General features: G+C 40.4%; 1 protein-coding gene across 1 annotated transcript in view; it reads right to left on the bottom strand.

Annotated features, from left to right (window-relative positions):
* RNF216 (ring finger protein 216) overlaps window positions 1–19,970 on the bottom strand; it is a 124,273-nt gene that overhangs the window by 101,538 nt on the left and 2,765 nt on the right. Inside the window, exons 3-5 of the mRNA XM_081092963.1 lie at window positions 10,090–10,209; window positions 3,123–3,256; window positions 1,572–2,255 (exon numbers count right to left, since the gene is read on the bottom strand). Coding sequence (XP_080949089.1) covers window positions 1,572–2,255; window positions 3,123–3,256; window positions 10,090–10,156 — 885 coding nt within the window. The 5' untranslated portion in view covers window positions 10,157–10,209. The remainder of the gene's footprint in view (window positions 1–1,571; window positions 2,256–3,122; window positions 3,257–10,089; window positions 10,210–19,970) is intronic.

Here is a 19,970-nt window from a genome sequence, read left to right as displayed (position 1 = left end):
CAATCCTCAGTAGGGGGCGTGCAGGAGGCAGTTAATCAATGATTCTCTCTCATCACTGATGTTTCTCTCTCTCCCTCTCCCTTCCTCTCTGAAATCAATAAAAATATACAAAACACACACACACACACACACACACACACACACACAGCTGTCAAATAATTACAAACTAGTCAAGAGCTATAAAGCAAGTTTGTGTCTGGCTTAAAACTCCACACCAGGTGCCCAGATTTATCTGTCTATACAGAATATGGAAAGATCCCTGGAGATCACCTGGTCCTTCATTCTTTCAATAAATATGGAACATTTCTGCCCAGGCAAAGGGATTCAAAGTGGAATAAAGTGCACTCTAGTGCTTACCCTCAGGAAGCACACAACCTAGTGGGCCAAATGAAAAGATCTAGTGAGGAGGGTTAAGAGAGTGCTCAAAGGCAATGGGAAGCAGAATCAGGACATAAAGCCCTGTACTGTTAATTTTTTTGAGAGGGAGAGAGAGAAACATTAATTTGTTGTTCCACTTATTTATGCGTTCACTGACTGAGTGGGATCGAGCCCACAACCTTGGTGTATCAGATGACGCTCTAATCAACCGAGCTACTTGGCCAGGGCTCTGCACTACTTTTTATTGATTGATTGATTGATTGATTGATTGATTTGATTTTTTTACAGAGAGGAAGGGAGAGAGATAGAGAGTTAGAAACACCGATGAGAGAGAAACATCGATCAGCCACCTCCTGCACACTTCCCACTGGGGATGTGCCCACAACCAAGGTACATGCCTTTGACCGGAATCGAACCCAGGACCTTTCAGTCCACAGGCTGATGCTCTATCCACTGAGCCAAACCGGCCACGGCTACTTTTATTTTTTTAAAAATATATTGTCATTGATTTCAGAAAAGGGAGAGAGAGAGAGAGAGAGAGAGAGAGAGCGAGCGAGAAACATTAATGATGAAAGAGAGTCAATCGGCTGCCTCCTGCATACCCCATCTGGGGACTGAGCCCAAAACCCAGGCATGTGTCCTGACCAGGAATCTATCTGTGACTTCCTAGTTCATAGGTCGACACTCAATCACTGAGCCACACTAGCCGGGCTGCCCTACTATTTAGATCAATGTCAGCCAACAGAACTTTTACAAAGATGGAGATGTTCTACTCTGTGCTTTCCAATGGAGTAGCTGTTCAGCCCATGTGGCTATCGAACACTTAACATGTGATGGGTGGCACTGAAAACAAAACTTTAAATTTTATACACATTTAAACCTAGCCAGCTGCATGAGCCTACACATTGGACAGTGCAGCTCTAGGTAATTTGGTAAACCTGCTTTAAGGTTTACTGGGGGGATTGCTCTTATGACAGCACCAAGTTATCCATAATCTACAGCTAGAATCCCAAAGGGCTTGCTGGGAGTTTAAAAATAGATTAAGAAATTCTGATTTAATTGTCATGTTTCTCTTCTATTCTATAAATGTCCCCCTTAGGAAAGTGAAGTCCACACACACAATGTTTCTGCAATAAAAGGAAACTCAGTATATTTAGTGTCTATACTTATTTACTTAATGAAATCAAACTTACTGTTTCTTCCACTAGTATTGCAACAACTTCTTGGTCTACTTCATTAGCTTCTTGCTCCCAAAGGTTTTCCAAATTGGGCTCCTGAGATCCTTGTAGTGGAAAGGCTGGGCCTGGCTCGTCGTCGTCTATTGCTAGCTGTTGGTCTTCAAGCTCTCCTAGAAGATGGGCGGGCTGAGAAGAGGGGCCTGGAATGCCGTCGTGCTGGGGTTCTGGTCTTGGAAAAGCCGGCCTTGGAAAAGCCAGCCCAAGGGGCTCATGCTGATAGAACAACGGGCCCAGTTCTGCTTCAGGCTGCCGCTCCTGAGGAACAACCTGGTTTGCTCTCTCACGGGGCTGTTGGTTTAGAGACTGGAAGTAAGGAGGGTTTTCTAACCAGCAGTCATCTTCGATGGTCTGATCATCTAGCATATCAGTCGAGTCTCCGAGGTTTGATAGAAGGTCTGTCTCTGAGTCTTCAGATGACTGGTTCTGAGTGTCCAAAGGATCATTATCTGGAATAAGAAGGCCATTTTTTCTCCAGATGATTTTTGGCCCTGATCCGGGGTTGACAATATCATTTGTTGCTTGGTTATGACTTGGCCCAGGCTTGGGTTCTCTTTCTGTTTGGCCACTTGGATTAATGAATTCAGAAACTCCAGGAGGCCCAAGATCCAGAAATTCATCGTAGTCATCCTCAGAATCATCCTGTGCCCCAGAATCAAACAATGAGCCGTTATACACTGCAAAATAGTTGTTCTTATTTGATTCAAAGGCTGCTCTAGACTTTTTAGGCCTTTCTTCTCCCCAACTTTTGAGATCTTGCCACTGGGCAGCTGGTTTGATGAGATTGGGTCGTGATGTCTGAGGTTTACTTGTCTAAGAAAAAATGAAATTTTAATAATAATTCAATTTCTTTCCTATGTCTATGGCCTCCTTATGTACTTATATGCAGCTTCTGAGATAGGACAGGAAAGAAACAAAAACACCTTCATCCACAAAATTTATCCTTCACACTTGTGGTAGCACTGAAATCTGATCATACTATATTCACTATCAGAATAAAAGTAGCCATTCTTATATTGAAGTCTGAATTATAGTTTGAATTATAATTTCATTTAAAACCACTAAAACAGAAACTACTGGAGAGAAAATAATGAAAAAATGACAACACATTAAAAAAATGAAAAACAAGTTTTTTTCCTCCCCACAAGACTAAAAAAATTTAGATAACAGCAAGCATTGGTAAGGCTATGGGACACTGGCAATGAAATTAGAAGAGTACTTTGGCATTATTGACTAAAATAAAAAATGTAGCCCTGGCCAGTGTGGCTCAATTGGTTGAGTATCGTCCTGTGCAACGAAGGATCACTGATTCAATTCCCCGTCAGGGCACATGCTCCGGTTGTGGGTTCAATCCCTGGTTGGGGTATGTGAGGGAGGCAACCAAGCGATGCTTCTCTCTCATATCGATGTTTCTCTTGCTCTATCTCTCTTAAAAAAATAAATACAATTAAAAATAAATAAATAATGTATATCCTTATGCTCATCATGGGTTAAGTTTAAAAAACTCACTTCTGTCAGGATGACATCATCATCCAGGTCCTCTTCGTCATGTTGCTGAGAAGCTGAGGTGACCATCATTGGCACTCCTTCTTCATCAGAGTCATCAGAAATGGTGATGGGTCCGTCTCTGAGACTGATCCAGTCTAAAAACAGGCAGAAAATACTGTTACCAGGAGGTGGGCACAATCACATTCTGTTCTTCAGATTTCAGTTTTGGGATGCAAAAGGTCATGTCTAAAGCCAAGTTCGTGGCTAGTGGTATCTCCTCAAGTGACACATACCTAAGCATTAAGAGCCATGTTTCCATGCTGATCTTTGCCAACAATACATTTTGGGAACCACTTGAGAAAATCTGACAATTCCTTATGCTCTTTTTCCTTACAATTCCTTATCAACTTTTTCTTATACTCGGCTGGAAAAATCTGTTGATGAATCTGTCAATTTCTTAAAATTGAAATCATACCTACCTTCATGTCTAATCCTCCCAGGGAATAAAACACTGTCATTCAAACTGATAGGTTTGAAAAAAATTTCACTCAAAATAGTAAAATTTTTAAGATTTAAAATATTAAGATGTGCTCATCTTAGCCATAACTTTAAGTATCATTTATAGAAACATATTTCAATGTTTTAACCAAGCTATAGCATCTTTGATAGTAAGCAATTTAACTTTCCTAGTTTCTTCTTAAATATAACTAGAGCTAAATATTATCTAGATATAGTAATTGTTTGCCCTATAACTCCTTCAATTTGTCTGAAGATAGATCATGTTGGATGTGAATTACTGAATATCTGATATTTTTTCCTGTATAGCTCCATGGGACTGTTAAAGCTAAAATGGGCAATGAAGTGAAAGTGCACTAACTGTGCTAGAAAATAAATATTTAAGAAAAAAGAGCCCTAACCGGTTTGGCTCAGTGGATAGAGCATTGGCTGCGGACTGAAAGGTCCCAGGTTCGATTCCGGTCAAGGGCATGTTACCTTGGTTGAAGGCACATGCCCAGTAGGGGTTGTGCAGAAGGCAGCTGATCGATGTTTCTCTCTCATCGATGTTTCTGACTCTCTATCCTTCTCCCTTCCTCTCTGTAAAAAATCAATATAATATATATATAAAAAAAGAAAGAGGTCTCACATTACAAATTTTGAAATTTCTCCATTAAACCTCTAACCTTCCTAAAGGTTAATGCCTCATATATGTATTTTATGGTACCAAATGAACAATTTGAAAAGCAATCTAAAATCAATTATCTCATTTCATTCCTGCAACAGAGCTGTGGTAATGCCAGGGATGGCAGTTTAAAACAGGTTAAGTCTGTGTGCTCTAAGATCAGATTGCCTGGGTTAAAATCTCAGCTCCACCACAGGCTCAGCTAGCAAAAGGCTGCTGTTATCTATCTTTTTAAACATACATTTTCTCAACATTAAAAAAAGGTGAACAATGGTGCCTATCTCAAGTAACTGTATTAGTTGAGAAAGCTCACATATAATGCCTATTTTAGTACTTGACACACAGTAAAGTTGCCTGATTTCAAGTCCATTGTTACCTATACAGTAGAGTGATAAATCTAACCAATTGAACAGAGTGCCTGGGAAGTACATGACAGAGGACGTCTGGTTAAATCGGGCAAAATGAATTCAAGTGATTATCATCACTACCTCCTGAAACCTCACGAAAATGATAGTAAAGGAACCTAAAAGCATAACCTCTCAAGTACACAAAGAGAAAGGGAGATGACAGCTGGCAAGAGATAAACAGATGGCCAGAGCTCTAGCAGAGTGGAGAAGGCTCAAATGCAACCTGCAGAGACGGCAGCCAATCAGAAGTGGCCTAATTCATTCTGCAGAATCCTACATTTTCTTGAACAAATATTCTTAATTACTGTATGTCTTTTGTCATTTTCAGTCTTTAAATGTTGTTTTTGACAATTTTGTCTAACTTTATCGTTGATTTTGGGGAGAGAATTTGCCAAGCTTCCCACTTGGCCATTCAGAAGACCCACCCTGTGGAGGTCCACTCTAGCTTCTGAGCCATAGAAGTACTAGATACCAGGCTGGGGTCAAGAAAGGAAAGGGGTGCCACTGAAACAGCATAATGAATAAGACCCCCGCTACCTTCTGCTGCTTGGCTCCCTGAATGCTGGCAGTCTTAGATTCCACATGCAGGAAACTGTAGATTCTTATCTGATAGAATAAGCCCCAAAAAAGGACCCAATGAAAAAGCTGGTTTGAAATCCATCATCTTACAGTGAAGCCCAATGGTTGACAAGATCCTCAACACTCCATAAACACATTAGCTTTTAAAAATATACTTTAAATAATTAAAGTATATATAGCAAAGTCTATGAATCAAGTGTATAACTCCATGAACTAATAATACAAAAAGTCCATACCTGTAACCTGTAAAACCACCATCACTAAGGGCAGCAAATACAACATTTCTAGCATATTAGGAATTTCTTAACTCCGCAGATTAATTTTCCTTGTTTTTTTAGTATATTCTTTTGTTTCTAGCTTTCTACATCCAAGATGTAAGAAATAATATATCCAAGATGAATCCATGTTGCTGCATGTTGCAGTAGTTCCCCTGCTGTATGTAATCCACTATATGACTACTCCTTAAATTAATTATTCTCCAGCAGATGGATATCTGGGTTGACTCCAGTCTTGGCTGTCCAGGACAATGCTGTTAGGAACATTCTTGGACATGTCTCTGGGTATACTCATTTCAGTTGGGTACATTTTTTGATGGGTCATATGGAAAGCTTATGTTCACTTTTCGTAGACAAAGCCAAACAATTTTCCAAATTGTTTACACCAATTTACACTCCCACCAGCAGTGTAGAAGAGTGCTTTTTACTTCATGTCCTTATTGGTACACAGTCAGGCTAAATCATGAATATATTACTAAAGGCCCGGTGCGTGATCAGGAGGGACCCTGGGAGGGCTCCAGGGCGTGTACGGCCCGACTTGCCCAGTCCCGACAGGCTGGACCCTAGCAGAAGCTAACCTACCAGTCGGAGTGTCTGCCCCGTGGTGGTCAGTGCGCATCACAGCAGCTGGTCGAATGGTCAGACACTTAGCACATTAGGCTTTTATTAATAGGACCTACAGCTGCTTTCACAATGCAATGGGAGAGCCGAGTGGTTTCAACAGAGACCATATGACCTGCAAAGCTAAAGTGACTGTCTGGCCGTTTCAGTTTGCTGAGCCCAGGTATAGGTTACTAATTTCCCAGCTTTATTTTTTATTCAATATATGCATTTTAGTTCTCTTGACATTTAGCTTTGTTTTCTTATGCACATATAAGTTTTCTTCAAAACATGATATTAGATGCATCTCATAAGCTTCAATAGATTGTATTTTCACTATCATGCAGTTCAAAAATTTTCCCCATTTTCATTGTTGATTTCTTTGAACCATGGGCTGTTCTGAAGTATACTATTATCCATACATATAGGGACTAATTATATTTCTATAACTGATTTATGACTTAATTCCAACATAGCTAGGGAATCTACATATATAAAAGCCTAAGCAACTGAACAACCAGAACGACAGGTCAACTGGTTGCTATGACACACACTTACCACCAGGGGGCAGATGCTCAACGGCAGCGCTGCTCAGCTTACTGACCTGTCCTGGAAGCCCACCAGCCCGGTGGCAGCCACTCCCTCCCTTAGTAGTCCTGCAGGTCTGATCTCTGGAGAATGGGCCAGGCACCAATGGAACAGTGCCACCGGCCTCCTGAAAGTTGGCCTCGGGCACCACGGCCACACCCCCTCCCTAGACACTAAGCAAGGAAGAAAGGATATAAAAGCGGCCGCCAGGAGGCCCCCTACAACCAGCGTGAACATCAGTGGGATGGATCTGGATCCCGGGCTGGCAAGGGCATCCCACCACCTGCCCAGAGGGCCGATCATGTGCCCCCTCTGCCCCTGGTACCCCACCTGTGCACGAATTCGTGTACTAGGCCTCTAGTATAATCTACATGATTTCAATCCTCTGAAAATTGAAACTTGTTTTGTGGCTCAAAATATGGTCAATTTTGGTAAATACATTGGGTCTATTTCATACATGTCTATTATGCCAAGTTTGGTGATCTTGTTCTTCCAATATTCTATATCCATACAATTTTTGCGTGTCCTTGGCTCTCTCCCAGTTATTTAAAGAAACATGCTAAAATTTCCCATTATGAGTGTGGATTTGTTCATTTGTTCATTTCTTCTTCTAGTTCTGTAAGTTTTTGCTTTGTGTATTTTGATACCATGTTACTAAGTGTGTAGGGATTAGAATTGTTTTATCTTTTCAGTGCACTGACTCTTTTATCATTACAAAATCGTATTAATACTCCTGGCTGGAATGTCTATTTTACCTGATAATATATAGACATGCCAGTTCTTTTTTTTTGCTACTATCTGCATAATGTATCTTTTTCATTCCTGTAGTTTTAAACTCTAATTTACCTTCATATTAAAGCCTATTTTCACTAGGTTTAGAATTCTAGGTGAATATTATTCAACAATTAAAAAGGACTAAATTACTTATACATGTAACACATGGATAAATCTCAAAATAAATGATGTTGGGCAGGATAACTCAGGCACAAAAAATACATACTGCATGCTTCCATTTATATGAAATTGTATAGCAACAAAAGGCAGACCAGTGGTTTCCTTAGTCCAGGAGTGGGGTGAAGACTGATTGCAAAGAGGCATAAAGGAATCTTTCTGGGGTGACAGAGATGTTCTATGGCATGACTGAGGTGATGGTTATATGGGTGTATTCATTTTTCAAAACTCACTGAACTATACACTTAAAATGTGTGCATTTATTGTATGTAAATGATCTATAATAAAAGCATAATATGCTAATTAGACCAGACGACCTTCCATTTGAAGCTGGGGCTATGAGGGAAGCCTGGGTCCCAGGTGCCAGAGGGAAGCCGGTGCTGGCAGCCAGGGGAAGGAAAGCATACTCTTGCATGAATTTTGTGCATCGGGCCTCTAGTAGCTCAATAAAGATGATTACAAAAAAAAACCTGTAAGGGTTGGCATAATAAAAATTATTAATACAGCTAATAAAAACTAAACAACTCTGTATGCCTAAAAACAGTCTTCATGATGGGTGCAATACATAAAACCTGTCTAACAGAAAAATATACCTCCAGGGAGCACCCTTCTTGTTGCTTGATGGGATGCTCCCCAATTCATGAATTGCTTAATAAAGCCAATTAGAGCTTAAAAAAACCACCACCACAACCACAACAAAAAATTCCTCCAAAGTCAATGTTTTCCCAAAAGGAAATTATTGTTCTTAAAGAAACTTTCAAGTATATTTAAGACTTAATTAAAAAATACGCCGGAACCGGTTTGGCTCAGTGGATAGAGCGTCGGCCTGCGGACTGAGGGGTCCCGGGTTCGATTCCGGTCAGGGGCATGTACCTGGGTTGCGGACACATCCCCAGTGGGAGATGTGCAGGAGGCAGCTGATCGATGTTTCTCTCTCATCGATGTTTCTAACTCTCTATCTCTCTCCCTTCCTCTCTGTAAAAAATCAATAAAATACATTAAAAAAAATAAATAAAAAATAATCACAACATTAATTTATACATGTTCAGAAAATTTGGAAATGAGCATATATACAAAGTATATCTAATATTTAAAACTTTCTTAACCACAATAAATTATAGCTATAATCACTACCAAGTAAGAATATACAATTTAGAAAAGCCTTAAAAAATCAGTATTTCCGCCCAGCCAGTGTGGCTCAGTTGGTTGAGTGTCGTCCCAGGCTCCAAGAGGTCACTGGTTTGATTCCCAGTCAAAGCACATGTCCAGGGTTGCGGGCTCAATCCCCAGTGCGGGGCCCGCAGGAGGCAGCCAATTGATGTTTCTCTCTCATCAATGTTTCTATCTCTCCCTCTCCCTTCCTCTCTCTCTAAATTAAAGTATATTTTTAAAATCAATATTCCTGCCGTAGCGGGTTTGGCTCAGTGGATGGAGCGTCAGCCTGCAGACTAAAGGGTCCCAGGTTTGATTCCGGTCGGGGGCATGTACCTTGGTTGTGGGCACATCCCCAGTAGGAGGTGTGCAGGAGGCAGCTGATCGATGTTTCTCTCTCATCGATGTTTCTAACTCTCTATCCCTCTCCCTTCCTCTTTGTAAAAAATCAATAAAATAAAATCAAACAAACAAACAAAATAATAAAATTTGCTCAATTTTAAATGCTTCGAAAGCCAAATATATATAATGTATCCCCTGCTGGAAAAAAAAAGTCATCATAAGCACAAAATATTACCAATTGGAAAAAACAGCCACAAAAAAAACCCTGGTACAACCTCTTTCATGAAATTATACTTGCAAAAATGATCTTTCCTACTCATGGGCTTAAAATTTTTTCTTAGTGATGTATAAATGTGTACCAGGATTTGGCAGGAAATTTCATATATGTTTAGGAATGAAGTTATAGAAATGCAGGCTTCCTTCCCTTTATGAAGCAATGAATTTCCCCAAATTTAAGACACCGTAAAATGAAAGAATACATGTCCTAAAATTCCCTATAAGGCTAAACCAGAATCTCCTGGCAAATACTTTAGCAACAGCTTTAGTACTTTTTGGTCTGGAGGAGTATTCCTTTGCAATCACTATTCCTTCAAAAACAGAGAATTGCCACTTTTCTCAAACTCCAACTTCTTAAGGTCCAAGGACTACATGGTCACAGCTCTTTTTAGACTGTTAATTCATAGCATATTAATCTACTTGTGATGGAAGATTCTTAACCTTCAGTCATGCCATTAGGTATCACCATTTGACACAAAATTCTAGTCTGGTAAGTCCATTTACACCTGATGCTCTGAGACCTAAAAATGAGACATTTCTGGGTTCTGCATGGTGCAAAACAGGTTCATTTTAAAGAAGATATAACTGTAATACTAAGGGAAAAATGGTAAAAGGAGAAAGTGAGAACCAACACTTACCTTGTCCCTGGTGGCAGTGAAAGTTGTTCAAGTGAATTACCTCTTCATTGTTATTTCCCTCTGCCATTTTCAAATGCAGACATACACATTTGCTTGCTAATATCTAAACATGGTGACTACCTGTTCCAAAGGGACAAAAAACGAAGAAAAAAAGAACATTAAGAATGAGGGAAGTATTAAAACTCTTCCCATGTATCTGGTGAAAACACCACAAAGAAAAAAACCTAAATGAATACATAACTAAAGCTAATAAAGCCAACAAAAGAGGAAACAATCCTATATAATAAAAGGCTAATATGCAAATAGACCGAATGGTGGAACGACCAGTTGCTATGACGCGCACTTACCACCAGAGGCAGATGTTTAATGCAGAAGCTGCCCCCTGGTGGTCAGAGTGCTCTCACAGGAGTGCCACTCAGCCAGAAGCCGGGTTCATGGCTAGCGAATGCAGCAGTGGTGGTGGGAGCCTCTCCCACCTCAGAGCAGCACTAAAGATGTCCGACTGTTGGCTTAGGCTTGCTCCCCGTGGGGAGCAGGCCTAAGCCCTCAGTTGGACATCCTGAGAGCTCCTAGACTGTGAAAGGGCGCAGGCTGGGCTGAGGGGCCCCACCCCCGAGTGCATGAATTTCGTGCACCAGGCCTCTAGTGGAATAAATAAGAACAATTACTGCAAAATAACATATAAAAGATAAATAAAAGATCAAAGGACAGGTGGGACATATAAAAAACAAAAAGTATACTTAAAACTCAATTATATGGCAACCAGTGGAATGGGAGGAAATATTTGTAAATCATCTAATTGATAAGGGGTTAAAATCCAAAATATATAAAGAATTCATATTACTTAACACCAAAAATACAAATAATCCAATTTAAAAATGGCAAAGGACCTAAATCCTTTCTTCCAAGTAAGATATTCAAATGGCCAACAGGTACATCTAAAGACAACATCACTAATCATCAGGGAAATGCATATCACCTCACATCTGTCAGAATGGCTATTATAAAAAAGACAACATATAACAAGCATTGTGAGCATGTGCAGAAAAGGGCACCCTCCTACACTGTTTGTGGGAATGTAAATAGGTAACATAACTGTGCAAAAAAGCTTGACACCTTATAATTACAGTGGAAGATATATGTCCCCTAAAGACCCAACAATCCACTGCTAGAAGTCTGAATTATAGAAACATAGTTTACATGTATCAGGTGTATGCACAAGAATGTTCACAGCAGCATTAATTCTACAAGCCAAAAACTAAAAGGGACATACATCAATGATAGAATGGACAAATACATTATGGTATATTCATATAATTAAAACCTTATACAGAAAAAAAAAAATGAAGCCATTACAGTCACATACAATGTGGGTAGATATTAAAACATAGTTACTGAGTGAAGGAATCCAGACATAAAAAGTGTGTGTTTTGTGTGTGTGTGTGTGTGTGTGTGTGTGTGTATGGACTGATTCCATTTAGATAAAGTTTAGGCACAGACTTAAACTTAGTTGTTTGGGGTGAAACTTATTTCTGTGTTATATTACACTATGAAAAGTTAGGGGAAGCAAATCCATTATAAGGGAGGTGAAAGTGGTTGCCTATGTGAAACAGCAATTGGGAATCAGAAGGGGAGCATTATTACTTTTAATTCTTTCTATAATTTGATTGTGAACCATTTTTCCTGCTTTCCTTTGAAAAATTACAAGAATGAAAATCAATAAATAAGAACCAAAAGGGTATAATTGTACCTGCTATGGGGCCTCTTTAGTTCCAAGATCCTATCTGCAACTTACCCACTCAAGATTTTTCTTTATACCTAAGAAAATCTCAATTTTCTTTGCCTTCCTGGGAGAAATTATGTACTTTAGAGGTAAGCTCCCCACTCGCTTTCTCTCATTAACGTCTACAAAGATAGTCAAATAATATCAGCATTTTCCAACTTAGATTATTGATTTTTTTTACAGAGTGGAAGGGAGAGGGATAGAGAATTAGAAACATCGATCAGCTGCCTCCTGCACACTCCCCACTGGGTATGTGCCCGCAACCAAGGTACATGCCCTTGACCAGAATCGAACCTGGGACCCTTCAGTCCGTAGGCCGACGCTCTATCCACTGAGTCAAACAGGCTAGGGCTCAAATGTAATTTTTAAAAAGTATTTTGAACACTTAATTATAACAACCAAGTTTCTTATTTCTTCTTTTACCACAACTAGGTTTCTTCAGTTTTACACTGTAAATCAAAAGGAACTGTGATTTATTTTACATCTAATTAAGAATGTCAAGCTTGTAGTTAAGCAAGTTTCTTCATGAATAGCACACAGTGGCCCAAAGCTGCAGTGTGAAAAAGAATCTGATGAAATTTCTACTTCTAATTTCGCTGTAAAGGTCATTCAACCCCCTGACATTCAGTCCTCTCATCTGGGCTTCAGATCAGACTGCTTAGGTATAAACCTGGTTTCACCATTTAGTAAACCAGTAACTGCGCAAAACACTTAACCTCCTTTTTTTTTTTTAATATAGTTTATTGATTTTTTACATAGAGGAAGAGAGATAGAAACATCGATGAGAGAGAAACATTGATCAGCTGCCTCCTGCACACCTCCTACTGGGGATGTGCCCACAACCCAGGTACATGCCTTGACCGGAATCAAACCTGGGACCCCTCAGTCCGCAGGCCAATGCTCTATCCACTGAGCCAAACCGGTTTCGACAAACACTTAACCTCTTGAGTCCAGTTCCTCCATTTGTAAAATAAAAACATGATTTTAAAACCAAATTGAGTTAAATATAGTGCCTGGGACATAGCAACTGTCACATTATGACTATTATTATTATCTGTGAAACAGAAACAGCTATTCTTATCTTGTAAGGCTGTGTTGAAGATTAAATAAAATATGAGAAAGCAGCCTAGGCCAGATGGCTGTTGGCTGGAGCACTGTCCGGACACCAAAAAGTGGAAAGTTTGATTCCCAGTCAATCACATACAGAGGGCAACCAAATGATGTTTTTTCTCTCACATTGATATTTCTCTTTCTTGCTTCTTTCCATTCTCTAAAAAGAAAACCCCAGCCCTGACCGGTTTGGCTCAGTGGATGGAGCGTCGGCCTGCGGACTCAAGGGTCCCAGGTTCAATTCCGGACAAGAGCATGTACCTTGGTTGCGGGCACGTACCCAGTGTGGGGTGTGCAGGATGCGGCTGGTTGGTGTTTCTCTCTTATCGATGTTTCTAGCTCTATCCCTCTTCCTTCCCCTCTGTAGAAAAATCAATAAAATATATTTTTTAAAAAAACAAGAACAAAATATCTTCAGGTGAAGAATAAAATACATGTGTTTGTGTGTGTACATGTATATATGTGTATGTATATATACATACACATATATACATATATATATAGAGAGAGAGAAATTTTTGTGTATGGTAAAAGCCATCAAAACAAGAGCTTTATCACAAGTATACAGTAGATACAGTGTTTATTTATAATAAAAGTTGGCAATGCAGCCAAACAAGGGGGGAACAAGTGTATTTTTTCTCTTACAAGTTACCTTTCACTAGTATTAAAACTATTCACAGTAAAACCCTTACTTCTCTCTATAAAAGATACTTTGTTTTCTCTCTGGAAGTAGCAAGAAACTATGTCTTTCACTTCTTGATCACACAACTGAAGAAAATAGTTAAACAAAAGTGAAATCCAGAAATTAGAAATGCCACCCAAAAAAGATGATGTCAGTTCTTGCCTCTTCCCTTTATTATAAAAATTATGTTTATGACTATATTTTATAGTCAAATATCAGTTAATGCTTTCAAAATAAAACAAAAAATTAGCACATGCCCTAGCCGGATTGGCTCGGTGGATAGAGTGTCGGCCTGTGGACTGAAGGGTCCCGGGTTCAATTCTGATCAAGGGCACATGACCGGGTTGCGGGCTCCATCCCCAGTGGGGGCGTGCAGGAGGCAGCCGATCAATGATTCTCTCTCATCATTGATGTCTCTCTCTCTCCCTCTCCCTTCCTCTCTGAAATCAATAAAAATATTTTTTTTTAAAATTAGCACATATTTTATAATTTCCTAACTGTGAAGAATCTTTGCTAGTACTACTATATTTTTAAAATTTAAGTAAACTTAGATGACAGTTACTCCATTCTCTTCCACTCCAACAATTGTCCTTCCTTTTATGGATGAATCATCATGAGAAAACATTCACATTTTATGTATTTACTAGAGGCCCAGTGCACACTTCATGCACAGGTGGGGTCCAGGGCCCGCCTGCCCCAATCAGGGCCGATCAGGTTGGGCCAGCCAGGGGGAGGGGCCAAGAGCGGTTGGCAGGTCGGCCTCACCCGATTGGGGGGTGGGGGTGGTGGTGATCAGGGGCCACAGGCGGTTGGCTGGCTGGCCCCGCCCTCCTGTCAAACTCCTGGTCAAGGGGACAATTTGCATATTAGCCTTTTATTATATAAGAGGATTTATTTTTGTTAATCCTCACCTGAGGATATTCTTCCCTTGATTTTTAGGGTGGAAAGGAGGGGGAGATGATTGGAATCAAACCAGGGACCCTTCAGTCTTCGGGCCAATGCTCTATTCACTGAGCCCAAATGGCTATGGCAAGAGTTCATATTTTAATCCTTTTCTACCTATGCCCTTGCCTATATCTTACTCACAGCTTTATTTCCGGTGTCTCACAGTCGATTGATAAATTAGTGGCCCCAAAAACACCTTTCTGTCAGAGACTGAAACTGTGAATCACAGCCATATGTAAACAGAGTCAGGTAAAATAGCATACGTGACAATCAGTTTCTCAGGGTTTTCCTCAGTTATAAAGTATAGCCCATAATAGAAAACTTGGAAAACAGTCAGAAAAAATTGGGAATCACGCATGGTTCTTTCATGCAATTTTCTGGTTTTCAGAATTGCATCTTTGCATCCTCATGGCCAGAGACAGATGGGTCTGTCTCTAACAATCATTTTCTTCTCATTCTTCTATTCATGTTACTTCTCCATTTTTCTTTCCGATGCATATTCCTAGAGTTTTGTAGTGTTCCTGCTTTCCATAGTAATCTCCATAAATATGCCTGTCACTGCTGTAGACACTGACTTGGAAGTAATAAAAGATGTTTCAAATGTATTGAATTAATCTCTGAACATTCCCAGGGAAAGGTGGGCAAAGCAGAGTCAAGTACAGGCTAGGAGAAGCTGACATGCTCATCATACCAGCCCCATACAATGCCTCCTCCTAACATATTTTTTTAAAAAAATATATTTTATTGATTTTTTACAGAGAGGAAGGGAGAGAGACAAAGAGCTAGAAACATCGATGAGAGAGAAACATCGATCAGCTGCCTCCTGCACATCTCCCACTGGAGATGTGCCCGCAACCCAGGTACATGCCCTTGAACAGAATCGAACCCAGGACCCTTCAGTCCGTAGGCCAACGCTCTATCCACTGAGCCAAACCGGTTTCGGCCCTCCTAACATATTTTTCAAGTGTCTATAAATGAATTTTGCTCTTCATTCAAATTCTAGCTTCTTAACCAGTATTTGGATATCTATTCTTTCTAAGACTGTACTAACATTTAATCAATATTAAATCAACACAACAAAAAGTTAAAAATGGCTATTTCTAAGTAGTAAGTTTAAAGTTTATATTTTTTGCTTCCTTTTATTTTCTGATTTTTCTATACTAAATTGGTATTATTTACATTAACACTTAAAATTAAAATGCAGTAAAAGAATTCAACAAATATTTATTGTGAGCCTGCCACATTGTGTAAATAATGTGTTATACATCATGGTGAATAAATATCAAAAAATACAACATGGATCTTGCCTCAAGGAACTTGAGAGTCCCATCAATAGGAAAATCCAATCCTATCCTATATAATAAAAGCCCAGCGATCGAATGGTGGAACGACCAGAACAACTAGTCAACAGGTGGATATGACACACACTGACCACCAGGGGGCAGACGCTCAACGCAGGAGCTGCCCCCGGTGGTCAGTGTGCTCCCACAATGAGAGCGCTGCTCAGCTGCTCCTGCAGTGAGCTGATCCCTGCAGGCCACACCCCCCACCAGTGCATGAATCCCATGCACTGGGTCTCTAGTATTCATATAATTAACTACCGAAAAAGTATAAAGTCATTAGTGCAATAAAAAGACTATTCCAATTGGGAAGGGCAGGCAGTCAGGAAATGTTTAACAGAGATAGCAGTATTTAAGCTAAATTGGATGTTGTGCCAGCTCCAGACTTAGCCTTTAAAGGACGCAGCAGCTTCCATCTTGGGCTCTTGAAGCTTAGTCACCATGTGGAAAGCCCTGACACACAACATGGAGAGGGAAAGGCCAGTAGGACCCAGTCTTCCCACAGTCTCTGACAAGGCTTGGGAATGAAGAAGCCATTTTGGAAGTGGGTCCTCCAGCCCCAGCCACCTCATTTGACAGCATGTGGATGAGAAAAAACATGGCCCAGGTGAGCTCTTCCCAATCACCTGACTCACAAAACTCTTAATAAATAAAATTGTTGTACTAAGTCACTAAGTTTGGGTGTGGTTTGGTATGTGTCAACACCTAACTGAAGCTCAAATTTTATTACCTATCCAATGGGAAGCAATGGAGAGTTGTGCTTTAAGAAAACCAACCTAGCCCTAACCGGTTTGGCTCAGTGGATAGAGTGTCGGCCTGCGGACTGAAGAGTCCCAGGTTCGATTCCGGTCAAGGGCATGTACCTCGGTTGCAGGCAAATCCCCAGTAGGCTGTGTGAAGAAAACAGCTGATTGATGTTTCTTTCTCATCAATATTTCTAACTCTCTATCCCTCTCCCTTCCTCTGTAAAAAATCAATAAAACATATTTTTAAAAAAAGAGAAAAGAAAAGAAAATCAACCTAGTTGTAATATATGAGACCGACTGTAGAAGACATACGGTGGCAGGAAACCCAGAAACAAGAGCTAGTAAAGTCTGAACTAGAGCTAAAAGCAAGCAGGGGAGGAAAAAGATACGAGATACCCACTATAGAATTAGATTCAATAGGATTTTTGTATGTAATTAGCCATCAGGGCAAGAGGAAGAAAGGAGTCAAAGGTGATTTAGATGTTGAGATCAGGTAACTGAAGGATGGTGATACTATTAAGAAAGAATAAGGCAGGTGATGAATTCGGAATAAGAAAATGCAATGCGGAGGAACCAAGATGGCGGCATAGGTAAACACCGGAGATTGCTGCCTCGCACAACCACTTCAAAAATACAACTAAAAGACGGAAAGGACATCACCCAGAACCACAGGAAGGCTGGCTGAGGGGAAATTCTTCAACTAGAAGGAAACAGAACAGCATACCGAGACTCAGAGGAGGCGCAGTGCAGAAAATACAAAGGTGCGGAGGTGCACGCGGAGCGGGCTGGCGGCTGAGGGCGCGGTTGTTTCAATCGGGAGGGAGTCTCAGGCTCTGAGCTCCAGTTCTGGGCGAGTCTCTGGGGACCCAGACTCAAACGGGAGAAGCGGGACTGTCTGGCATCGGTCGGAGCGCGAAGGCAGCTTTCTCTCTGAGGTTTGCAGCGGTTGCTGGGACTGAGAGGCAGAGCCTCTGGGAACAGGACTGAGAGCAGCCATAACTGCTCGCTCCGCCCGTTGATCCCGTGCGACCTGCCCTGCCCAAGCCCTGCACAGAGCCATTTGCTGGATAGCCTCAGGCAAAGGCTAGATTAGCACCTCCCCAGAGGACAGAAGTTCTCCCACTGCAGACACAGCTGATTCTCACAGCCAGTTGGCCTGGAGGTCAAATCACCCCCGGTATTAGCTACAACAATCAAGGCTTAACTACAAGACTGCGCACAAAGACCACTAGGTGGTGCACCAAGAAATCATAAAAAATGCGGAGACAAAGAAACAGGACACAAATGTTGATGGAGGATATAGAATTCAGAACCACACTTTTAAGGTCTTTCAATAATTTTCTAGAAACTGCCGATAATGAGATCTACAAGAAATCTAATGAGACCCTCGATGCTGTGATAAAGAACCAACTAGAAATTAAGCATACATGGACTAAAATAAAGAATATTATACAGACTCCCAACAGCAGACCAGAGGAGCGCAAGAATCAAGTCAAAGATTTGAAATGCGAAGAAGCAAAAAACACCCAACCGGAAAAGCAAAATGAAAAAAGAATCCGAAAATACGAAGATAGTGTAAGGAGCCTCTGGGACAGCTTCAAGCGTACCAACATCAGAATTATAGGGGTGCCAGAAGATGAGAGAGAGCAAGATATTGAAAACCTATTTGAAGAAATAATGACAGAAAACTTCCCCTACCTGGTGAAAGAAATAGACTTACAAGTCCAGGAAGCACAGAGAACCCCAAACAAAAGGAACCCAAAGAGGACCACACCAAGACACATCACAATTAAAATGCCAAGGGCTAAAGACAAAGAGAGAATCTTAAAAGCAGCAAGAGAAAGACAGTCAGTTACCTACAAGGGAATACCCATATGACTGTCAGCTGATTTTTCAACAGAAACTTTGCAGGCCAGAAGGGAGTGGCAAGAATTATTCAAAGTGATGAATACCAAGAACCTACAACCAAGATTACTTTATCCAGCAAAGCTATCATTCAGAATTGAAAGTCAGATAAAGAGCTTCACAGATAAGGAAAAGCTAAAGGAGTTCATCACCACCAAACCAGGATTATATGAAATGCTGAAACGTATCCTTTAAGAAGAGGAAGAAGAAAAAGGTAAAGATACAAATTATGAACAACAAATATGCATCTATCAACAAGTGAATCTAAGAATCAAGTGAATAAATAATCTGATGAACAGAATGAACTGGTGATTATAATAGAATCAGGGACATAGAAAGGGAATGGACTGACTATTCTTGGGGGGGAAAGGGGTGTGGGAGATGCGGGAAGAGACTGGACAAAAATCGTGCACCTATGGATGAGGATAGTGGGTGGGGAGTGAGGGCGGAGGGTGGGGTGGGAACTGGAAGGAGGAGAGTTATGGGGGGGAAAAAGAGGAACAAATGTAATAATCTGAACAATATAGATTTAATAAAAAAAAAAGAAAATGCAATACATGTTAATTTTAATAAATAGACAAAAATGAAAGACCTAAGGTAGAATGCCATCCATAATTACATGTATAATTATGCAAACAATTAGTCTGGAATTTAAGCAGAGTTTAAAAGAGCTCTAGCCCTGGCCGGTTTGGCTCGGTGGATGGAGCGTTGGCCTGAGGACCGAGGAGTCCCAGGTTCGATTCCGGTCAAGGGAATGTGCCTTGGTTGCGGGCGCATCCCCAGTGGGGAGCGTGCAGGAGGCAGCTGATTGATGTTTCTCTCTCATCGATGTTTCTGGCTCTCTGTTCCTCTCCCTTCCTCTCTGTAAAAAAACAATAAAATATATTTAAAAATAAATAAATAAATAAAAGCTCTAAAAATCCTGTAATCAGTATCTTTCTACAGTAAAAGTTTTAATAACAAAATTAAATTAAAAATCTTCATTGGGTAGGCTAGAGTTTAACATATAACATTAAGATTTCCCTTAAAAAATTTTTTTTCCCCTTAACTGTCAACTGAATATCGGTTCAGAAACTAGAATAGTTAAGTAAGCACTTTTTCATCTACAAGGGGGTAAAAAAAAAAAAAAAAAAATCAATGTTTTCAATGACCTTTTTATAATTGAATTCTCTTGACACCATCCTTTTTTTCCCTGCCTACAGGTTCTACCTTCGATGTTTTAATATAGCACTGAGAGTTTGTTTTTTTTAAGCCACAAAACTCATCACGGTAGAATCAAAATCCTTGCCATGGCCTGCAAAACGCTGCCTCCTGACACTTGCTGACACAGCTAGCCTCACCTCCTCCTTCTCCCCCATTCACCATTCCGC

The sequence above is a fragment of the Myotis nattereri genome (assembly GCF_964212035.1).
Source record: "Myotis nattereri genome assembly, chromosome: 5".
Lineage (NCBI taxonomy): Eukaryota > Metazoa > Chordata > Mammalia > Chiroptera > Vespertilionidae > Myotis > Myotis nattereri.
Note: the sequence above shows the minus strand (reverse complement) of the source record. Positions and strands in the feature narration are given on the sequence as shown.